Source organism: Caloenas nicobarica, chromosome 1 (genome assembly GCF_036013445.1).
Source record: "Caloenas nicobarica isolate bCalNic1 chromosome 1, bCalNic1.hap1, whole genome shotgun sequence".
Lineage (NCBI taxonomy): Eukaryota > Metazoa > Chordata > Aves > Columbiformes > Columbidae > Caloenas > Caloenas nicobarica.
The window spans coordinates 154,665,195-154,675,658 of NC_088245.1; the positions used below are offsets into that span (position 1 = coordinate 154,665,195).

At 39.0% G+C, this 10,464-nt stretch overlaps 1 protein-coding gene across 2 annotated transcripts in view; it reads right to left on the reverse strand.

The window, feature by feature from the left end:
• Window positions 1-10,204, reverse strand: part of MYO16 (myosin XVI) — a 297,728-nt gene extending 287,524 nt beyond the window's left edge. For both annotated transcript variants that reach the window (XM_065626752.1, XM_065626751.1), the window contains exon 1: window positions 9,958-10,204. In XM_065626752.1, the coding sequence (XP_065482824.1) occupies window positions 9,958-9,985 (28 nt within the window). In that variant the 5' untranslated portion in view covers window positions 9,986-10,204. The remainder of the gene's footprint in view (window positions 1-9,957) is intronic.
• Between the last annotated feature and the right edge of the window lie 260 nt (window positions 10,205-10,464).

The window sequence follows — 10,464 nt, forward strand, 5'->3', positions numbered from 1 at the left end:
ATTAACACATAGGTACACAGTGAGAGGAAGCCAAAAATTACAGTTGCTATGCCTCAAAGGTGCTGAGAAAGTTGAACAGCAGCAGAAATAACCGTTTTACTGTAAATTAATATCTGAACAAAGAAATAAAAAATCAGATTGTTTCAAAACCGAAGGCACTTCTTTCATCGCAGACATTCTCAGATATCACTATTTAGGCTGCAGATATGCCAGGGATCGAGAAGCAGATAGCATGTGAGACTTACAGAAACCACATAAATAAAAATTTGCAAAAGCCTGCATGCAGCAAATTTAATTAAAAAAAAAAGAGAGAGAGAAAAGAAAAAAGGTACATGTGGTTAAGACAAAGAGGGTATGAGGATATTCAGTATCATACATCACAGATAGGCAAAAGCCAAAAAGGAAACAGTGGTTCTTAGACCTAACCATAAGGCCTGGCGAGCACACAGGAAAGGAAATCCCATGCCAAGCTGACTGCGGCTCTACACGCAATCTAATCACTCACAGAGATTACTGTAAAGTAAAAGCAGATGGAAAAGTAGTTTAGAGTACAGTAGAGCTAATAAAAATTCTGCAGCAGAGCTAATATGTAGGCCTTTGGTCACTCTTCAGCATATATCTAGGGACTGCCATCGCAGTTCTCAAAAAGCAAAAGGATTGGAAACGGGCTCTTCTCCTTTCTGCAGAAAGGCAACTTCTCTGGAATATTGCATTCAATTCTAGACAGTCAAATTGGAGCAGTTCAAAAGAAACTACCACGAGTGGTTCTGGGGCCTAAGGGACTGATTTATGAGGAAAGATGAAAAGAATTAAATATGCATAGCTTAGCCAAGCAGTGACTAAGGAGAGATAAGTTAACAGAAATTTGAAGGGTGAAAGGAAAAAAGAAAGGTTATACAGCATAAAAAGGAATGGAATTTGGAACAATAAAACTAATTTAATACAGTGTAAATTTAGGCAGATTACCAAGATAAAAATAACGTACATGGATAAGATTAGGAGGTGAGACTGCAAGATTCCTTGTTTGGTTTAACGCGTGGACAGCCAAACGAAAGCAACAACGAATGCTTCTGGCACTCAGGGCAGGTCTCTCACTCAGCTTGGGCACCTCCAGAGGATGGCCCTGCAGCACAGTTCTGTCAAGACAACCCACCAGTAAAGCGGAGAAGAAACCCAACAGAATTTCTGGTACATGGAGCTACACCATTGACATCTGAAAGACTTTGATCTCCCTCTTGCTGGGGCGATGCTTATTGGGTGCATCCTAGGTAAACCTGGCTAGAATAGCAACGATGGTCACTCGTCCCAGCTGGGTCTTCAGGGATAAGTGAAAATGAAAGCAGCTTGAGCAGCTGTCTTGACAACAGAGTTTACAATAGTCTGTCAAGGTCACCTTCCACATCTACCATCTAGCATTATACTCGTGGCTAGATAACACCATAGCACAGGCATATGGGCACATAGAACGTAAGAAAAAAAGTGCAGGGAATCACTATCACACTTGCTTGTGAACATGCATGGCAGTATCACTTCTGGGTTGAGTTGAAATAGGGAAATCCTGTTGACCATTTGTCAACAAGAAGAAGAATAAGAAACTGAGCAGCTTCATCTCATCTGAAAAAAATTATAAAAGGCATAGTGTCAATGAATGGACTCTTAGTCAACATGAAACTTCAAATTCCTTCACTGAGGAAATAACTAGACAAACATATATAAATGCTTCAAAGCCATTGAAGAAATTGAAGTAGAAATCAAACGAATTACTGCAACTCCAACATTACTGCTCACAAGACAGAAAAAGTGTCTCTCAAAGACACAATAAATCTATATGTTCATTGGTGATTAGTAGGAACTAAGCGCCATTTAGATTCCTTTAAGAGCCTTACTTTTCACAATTGTCTGCATGATTTACACATACCACTTCTGCAACTAACATTAGTACTGCAGCACACAAAATCAAATAATTGCGTACAAAGCAAAACATCTGAAGAGCAAGGTATTAATTTAATCTGCAATCTAAATATAAAATTTCTTCCGTTTCACATAAACTGACTGCTGAGTAAGGGATACGTTGAGTTCACATATTTCCTTGGAACCTGCTGCAATAAGCTACCTAAAGACAATACTACCCACCCCATAAAGACCGAAAAAAGGGAAATTTCTACACGCCTCCCTCCCTCCTTTTCCTCAGCTTAGGTGTCAACATTTACAAAGCTTTTACAGGAGGAAGCTTTTATTCCTTATATAGTAAAAAGATCACATTTGAAAGCCATCATTTAGTTTTTAAAATATGACCTTAACAAATCACTCTATTTTCTGTACATGTCTTTACAAGGTCTCATATATATTTTATATGTCATACTTCATAACAGGATTTGCTTCAAATGGTACCACAGCAGGAGTCCACCAGCCCGAGGTGGTATGGCCCAGATCTACTGCCTGTCTGCATCCTCTGAATATCACTTCGATCTCGCCTGAAAAGTCGTACTGCATAGAGAGACACTCGTAACAGGATTTACGGCCAAAGATATCAGACCCCATATTTTCCTCCTTCTCAAATATAACATTTTCTAGTTTAAAATAAACTATGAGGTAAAAGAGAGTAAAGCACAGTTCCAAGTGGAAACCCTACAGAAACGTTTGTATTCTGGCTAGGTAAAAACCTATTATTATAATAAATAACCAAATTCTCTTCCACTTCTGCGCTGGGCCCTCTTGTCCACACTCCTTCCCAGTTTGCTTCTTACTGGCCAAAATCAGATTAAAATGGACTACATTCCAGCTCTCCAAATCACCGTACAGACAGGGGGAACTTGTCATGGGCAGTTGTCTTTCAGTGTACAAGAATGTCACTGGCAAGGAAAACAGATTTGGCGGAAGTATTTGCATTTGTGTTTCTGCAGGTTACAACAAACTGACTCATGTAATCTGTTACCTGAGGGTATGTCCAGCAGTCAATATACTAGAACTTGAAGATTTCTTTTAGCAGATCTTATTTTGTTGTTGTTTGCAGTGAAGGCAGTTGCTTGAAAGCACACAAATGAAAAATATACCTTTTAAGAAACAATCTAACAAAAAAAAAATTGTTGTGCTCCTTTATGATATATAAAAAAATTGCATTAAGACAACTCTTTATTTGTTTCCAGTCAAATCAAACAATTTTCTCTTTGCCTTTACAGCTTACCAACCGCATAAAATTTGCTATGATGCAGCATACTAATTTGTCTAAAATTAGAAAGAAAGGAACTGTGATTATATGGAGCAAGAAGTTACTTCAGGAATGAAAATATGTTCCTTGAGAAAAGTGGCTATATGGCTACAATTTCATATGTGGAAATAGAGATATTTGGGCTTTTTTTTTTCTGTTCTCTGTTCTTACGGCAATATTCCCAAAAATGTAATATCAGAATTCTGAAGCTTCATGCATGCTGTGCCAATATGGTGAGAAAATATGATACTTTGACCTTTACAGTCTTCTTTCATCTGATTTTCAGGATGGCTAGATTTCTTTGCTGTCTGCAGAATCACTATATCAGAAGAAAAAAAGCAGTCCAAATATCCAAAACATGAGATTTCTTTTTCCTTACAAGTTCACAGCTAAGTTTTGCACAGAAAATGCTGATGCTACTCTCTCATGGCAGATTTTTACAGTGGGAAACAAAATGATGACATAGAAATTATTTTTCAGATGACTGTCATTTCCGTGAAAAATATTATAAATAGAATCTATTTTTAGTTGAATACAAGGTTGGAATTTGTGTAGCCTTCAATTGCCAAAGTTAATATTGCTTCTCTTGCTATTATTTCAAAATGTATTTTTCCAAATACCAATTTAATATAAACTTTCATCTTAATGTAATTTCCAAATGCTATCCTAAGCAGTTGTTACAGTTAGGAAAGTTTTATTTCCTTGGAGGCACACTTGACAAATTAGATGACCAGAATTACAGAAGTGCAAAGATAAATGGGCTACTGCCAACCTAAAATATATTTTTCTAAATATCGTTTCCTATGTCTAAATACAGATATTAAATTAAAGGTTCTTTTTACTTCTTTCCTGGCATCCAATGTCATGATTTCTATCCTTTTTTTGATATTTAGGTATGGTAGAAAATGAGTTCAAATCACAAAATAATGCTGAGTTGCTATCATTGTCATGTGATCCTAAGGAATGAAGAATCAAAATAAATAAATAGACATAGTATCATAAGCTGGTACTTATGATGCAGAAGTACTAACATTCATAGGTGGCAAACAATTTCCTTTTCTCCCTGTTGGCCTGCACCTATCCTGTGATTACAGTGAGACAGACAGAGGTACAGAGAGATTAACAGAAGTAAAAATGTTCTAACTGTGGCTCTACTTGTATCAAGGTTTATAAGAAAAAAAAGGTCCTCTTGACTGCAGAATTAAAAAGGAGTTTTACCTAATTTTTAAGATATGTTTCATGCAATCTGAATTATCATACTGACTAAACTTAAAAAAAAAAAAATCTGCATTGTGTATCACTAATACATCAGACTCAGATTCAGTCTCCCAAAACACAATAAGAAATGCTGTGTGTCATGTTAGCATTCCTTTGCTGTGTTTTACAGTATAAGGTTCTTTAACAAATACCTTTCATCAAAATCTCTTTATTCCCCCGGCATTGCTTTGTGCATCTTTACGGGATCTAAAAACTCCCAAGCAGTGGCTCATCTCACACAGCTGTTCCTCTTGCTCATTCTGGCCTTCCAGGGAAGGTGACCCCTGTCTCTTCCTCCTGGTCTCATGTTCAGCAGGCAGGTCCTCTCGGTCACACTAGGCATCTCATTTCAGTAGTAGTCTTAACCTTATGCCATAGGTCACGGTGTCGTAAGCATGTAGAAGGAAAAGGAAGTTTTCCCTGCAGCCATGTTGTACTTGGCTCTCTCTTTGCAGAAATAAACCGTGACACAAGCATTAGCTGACATGATCATGAAATATCAACCTAAACTAAAGGGATGGCTGCTAAATGGGGACTGGTGCGAACATTCTGCTTATATTTACAGCCCTCCTTCCTACCATGTGCATAACTTTTACTTGAGCTCCTAATCAGTGGCAGAGGATGTCCAAGAAGACATGAGACTTCCCTGGGACACCATAAAATGGACTAAATAAATGAATATCACCTCCTGCCCAACCTGGAATAGAAGAAATCCTGGTCACAGGAAGCAGAAAAGACTTTGAAGACTTTGCTAGCTCTCTCACCTCACTAATCATCCAATGTGACAGAGCACCTATGTGTCACCTTCACTTGGGTCATCACACATCCTGCACAATTGCCACCATAGAGGCAACGGGTTCCTGTATCACTGACCAACGAGAGGTCTCCAATTTTTCTTTTCAAGCTCCTCCTTTCTTCTTACTCAGTTTAAGCTACTGCAACTCACTCTGTTGAAACCAGATCAAATTTCCACAGGCTGTCTCATAGTAAGAAAGCTGACAAGAAGGTATCACGTGTTTCACCCGCAGCATTGTCTCTTCATCCATGCAAGAATCAAGATCAAGTCCCCATCCTCTGTAAACTAAAACTAATGTATCACATCACATCTTCCCCCCAGCCCTTTCCAAGCTGCATAAGGTTCAGGTAGAGCTATCGCTGTAGTACGTCTGAAGCCTCAGAAGACTCTGGGTGATGTGAGAACAGCTGAATCCCTTGGCAAATGCACACAGGCTGAATTTAAAGTGTTAAACGAGAGTTTGGCATGATATGCCTCTTTCCTCTGAAGTATCCTGGAACGTGCTAGTGCAGTCTGTCACACAACCCTGGTGAAAAGGGACAGACACCACCATGGGTGAAATGCTCATCCAACTATTCTGAGAGTTCTAGTGGTTGATAATTTTACTGAAACAGAAAATGCACTGAAACAGCAAGCTCTGGAAAAGTGAGGTAACATTAAATAAAATGGAAATCATAAAAATAATCCACAGAATTTACTTTTCTTTCATTCATAAATACAATGGTAATTTTGTTACCAAGTACTTTGTGCATTAGTGTGAAAAATGCTCAAGGATGATATCTGAAACTACATTGCTGCTGGCTTCAGCCTTTCAGGACAAATTATATGACAAAGGTCTCTGGCATTTGCAAACTAAAGTCAAGCCTGATTTTTTTTTTTTTTTAATGTAAGGAAAGGCCTCTGTAGTATATGGATTTTTAAAATACTATGATTTGGAGGCAGTGAAAAGAAGGAATAAATCAGTATGGACTACAAGATATCTGAAGAGGATATAGCAAAATTTAAAGGCCAAATCTTTCAGTGTGTCTTCTAGTCTAATTAATTTTCTCCATGGACGATCCTTGCCATGTATTCAGAGGCTGAAGGTAATAAGGGCTAGATGTTGGAGAGAATTATTACATTTCCTTTGAATTTTTTTTCAAATCTTGAATTAATTCACCAATAACTGTCTAATTAGTATTTCCATCCCAGATCTCTGTAACTATTGGTTTGTAACAAAGCACAATTCAGTGTTTCATAATTCATATAAAGGAACCAGAAAGAGAGATAATCCAGAAAGAATGGAAGTAGATGCTGATGTTCAGATTTGATGATCCTAATATTTGGATAAATTCACTTGGCTCAGATTTTCAGCTGGCGCAACTGCAACTTCTTAGCAAGGTTTTAATTCTGTTTGCATTTTTGCACCTCTACAGCATTTGCAGTAGAAATCAGACTCTTGAGTAATGAATTTACGCCTCCTGACTAAAACACTATTTTTCTTAGTTACCTTTACAGATCCCTTAAGGAAGTCAAGAGCACAGGTGGAAAACCACAGCCATAACATTTAAATGATGTTTATGTCGTAACTGGATATACAAGGGAGAGAAGATAGCAAGGTGCTGCCTAATTCGCAAAATTATGTTCATTTGTACAGTCTGTCACACAAATCATTGAGATAAAATGGTACGCAGCAGCTGGCAGATAACATGTGGTACTCTCCTATGTACCACTGTTCTCGCTTCTAAACGGCTTACGCCAGCTATTTGCCAAAGAAAAGCACAGACAGGGCCAGCTCTCGGCAGCAATGATACTTGGCTGCAAAAAGGAGATGGGCACTTGTAGCGACAACACAAACCGCTCAAACAGGCAGACACGCACCCAGCCTGTGTTTTAAATGCTGCAGGTGCCAGCTGAAGACAACAGGACGGCTGCAGCAGGCCTTACTCCAGAGTATTACTGGGATGAAAGACCTCACTGTGCATGGCCCCAGGCAATCTGGTCTGACCACGCAGCTGTCCCTACTTACAGCAGGAGGGTGGACTAGAGACCTCCCAAGGCTGGGTCTCAAAAGATCCTATCAGAGTCATAGAATCATAGAAGAGTTTGGGTTGGAAGGGACCTTCAAAGGTCATCTCGTCCAACCCCCCTGCAATGAGCAGGGACATCTGCAACCAGATCAGGTTGCTCAGAGCCCCGTCCAGCCTGGCCTGGAATGTCTCCAGGGATGGGGCATCTACCACCTCCCTGGGAAACCTGGGCCAGTGTTTCAGCACCCTCATGGTAAAAATTTTCTTCCTCATGTCCAGCCTGAATTGCTCCTCCTTTAGTTTGAGAACACTATTCCTTGTCATATGACAAGATGGTGACAGTATGTCTCATTTTCACAGCCTTCTAGTGGGAGCAGCGCACTGAAAAAAGGCAAGATTAGGAAAATTGTGCTAATGCCATAGGAGAATGGCTGTAGCCTTTCTCAGCTCAGATCTTCACACTTAATCTCTGCAGAGATTAAAAAAACAAAGTGCAAACACATGCAAAATCCAGGCACACAGTGCTACAGTACATAAAATTCTATCTTTAAAGTGCTATTAATTTATATCTTTTTGATGCTTCCCCTCTCCCCAAAGTAGACCAAGAGACAGTGTTCTGCAAATGCACTTCCTCTGGTGCAATGTCATTTCCTTCTGATGCAGAAATCATTGGTGAAATGGATTAAAATCAAAGCAGGGTGTGAAGAGCCACATGTCAACCCCTGTGAGGTTCAGCCGCTCTCAGCACATCTCAGAATATCGCTGGTGATGCCACCCTGCACACGGCCCTGACCTGTATTTGATCCCAGCTGTCTGCCAAACACAAACATCAGCGAGACTATTGGCATGCTAAGTCAAATGGTAACGCTCAGGGTAGGATCACAGAGGAAGTGTTTCTCCTTCTCTAATTACAGGTAGAGATGGAAACACATTTGTCAATTCTGTATGGAAAAACACAAGGAGTAGAAAATCCTTCTTGCAGGCTCCAACCAGTACCCCATGTCTCCTAAATCACACTATTTGGAATGAAAATAGTATGTGGTAAAATATACTGACTTAGTGGTAATCACTCATTTAAAAAAATCCGAATTTGGAAAAAAAGAAACAAATAATATTGTCAAAACTAATGCTGTACATTCACCTTTCCCTCTGCTGTGTTATAGTCCTTCATCCCTGCCCTCTAACCAATGCAATGCACATCACAAGTAGAATTTCCTTCCTTGTAATGAGAGAAACTCACAGTCATCCCAATCTCTTTCCAGTTAAGGAACCTATAGTTTCTTACATATCTAATATGCTATTGAACACACACACACACGCCCATATATATTCACTACAGTTTCACTTTAAGAAAGTAATTCCAAGGTGAATAAAAACTGAACAATACTTTTCTGACACCTTCCAGATAGTTACTATGCTGCAAATTCCTCATTTGCCTTTATCAAATCTCATGACAAGCTCAAAGATTTATTCATAGACTACCCCTTTAAAACGATGCAGTAAAACTGATCTGTGCTTCTCTGCATGAACAAGGAATTTAGCCTTGTAACTCCCACCAGTTTTAAAAGCAGTTCCATACACAAGCCTCATTAAATCCAGACAAGAGAAAACCCTCATAAATCATTTTTCCTTGAATTACTAAAATATTTCCAGGGTGCCTTAATTTCAGATTAAAACAGCAAAGAACCACATTACTCGTCTCTTAACTGTAATACAGTACTTTAGAAATAGTTTCGGAAATGTTCTTGCTACACTTAAGTCATCAAAGACCACAATCTGGGGCAAAAATCTTCACAGCAATCTGCGATTTGTCATGTAAAACCAGTCACATAATCACTAGAAGGCTGAAGTTTTCTCCAAGTCCCACAGTAAAAAATACCCATGGCTAAGAAAGTACTACTGGCTGTCCAAAACAAGTATCTAAACAACAATTCATTTATATGAGGTAAAACCAGCAATTTCCACTCAAACCCTGGATGCTTTAAAAGGCAACACCAAAAAGCTCAAAAACTGTACAGAAAGACAGGCAGCCTTGATAGCCAGACAAAAAAAAAAAAAAAAAAAAAAAAAAAGAAAAAGAAAAAAAATGCTGCTAGGAATTTGCTCTGCATTGAATCAATGCATTTAGCATAGATCCGAATTTCAGTCTTTACAGAGGCAGCTTGCATGATTCAAGGTTAAAAGTTCATTCTTTTTTTTTAAGTCTGTCACACCAAACAGCTAAATATTCTGATAAGGAGGGAATACAAGTGTTTGGTCTTCAATAAATGATGAGATGTGCTCATAATTATGAAGCTATTCTCATTTGTATTACCCTAATAAAGTGTAAGAGCCATGTCCAAGGTTGTCCTTATAGTCGTCTTTAATGCTATGAATGACATGTTTCTTCTTTCTGGATATTATTGTCTTTGGTGGTTAATTTAAACAGAAGTTTTAAAAGCCCATCAGTGTGAACTTCAGAATGACAGCTTTATCACACACACAATGAAGTTGCCTCTGAACAGAGGAGAAAAAGAAACACTGTGCTCTGCCTGCATATTCACATGCAAAGTAACATCTCCCCTTCCCCACTACCACGTTGGCATCATGCAGCATCTGCCTTCGACCTTTGCATGCGCATTGAAAAGACATACCTCAGAAAATGAAAAAGATGATTTTGAAATCAAAATAACCATTTTGTTACTTACAGCATTTGATAAAATGGTAATGAGACATTCTTTCATCTCAGGCTGTAGTCTCGCTACAGGTTTCAGCATTCTCTTCTGCTACAACTGTCATGCCCAGAAAATGCATTATTTAGAGCCCTTCCTCAGGTATCCAGTATACCTCAGAATACATTATTTAATGCAGTTTCTGTTCCAGGATCTTGCAGAGGCTTCCAAGTCATCCTCACCCGACCGCTGGAGTTATGGTAAACCTCTGTGCGTCTTGAACCATGACTACTGCATGTGCTATTGTAGCACGATTGATTGACACCGCTCCTAATCCCACATCTCCAGAAATAGAAAGATTTAATTGGTGTGCACTTGCAGCCACATTCTTCCAGCACTGAGGTGTGCTGCTGCACTGCGGCTCTCACAGTCCTGCCAGCTAATGGCTTTTCAATAGCTTTCAAATGGCAGCAAACTAAACTTGATGAGTGGGCTCGAATGAAATAGCAGAGCAAGGGATCTTAAATTTTATTTGTGCACGTT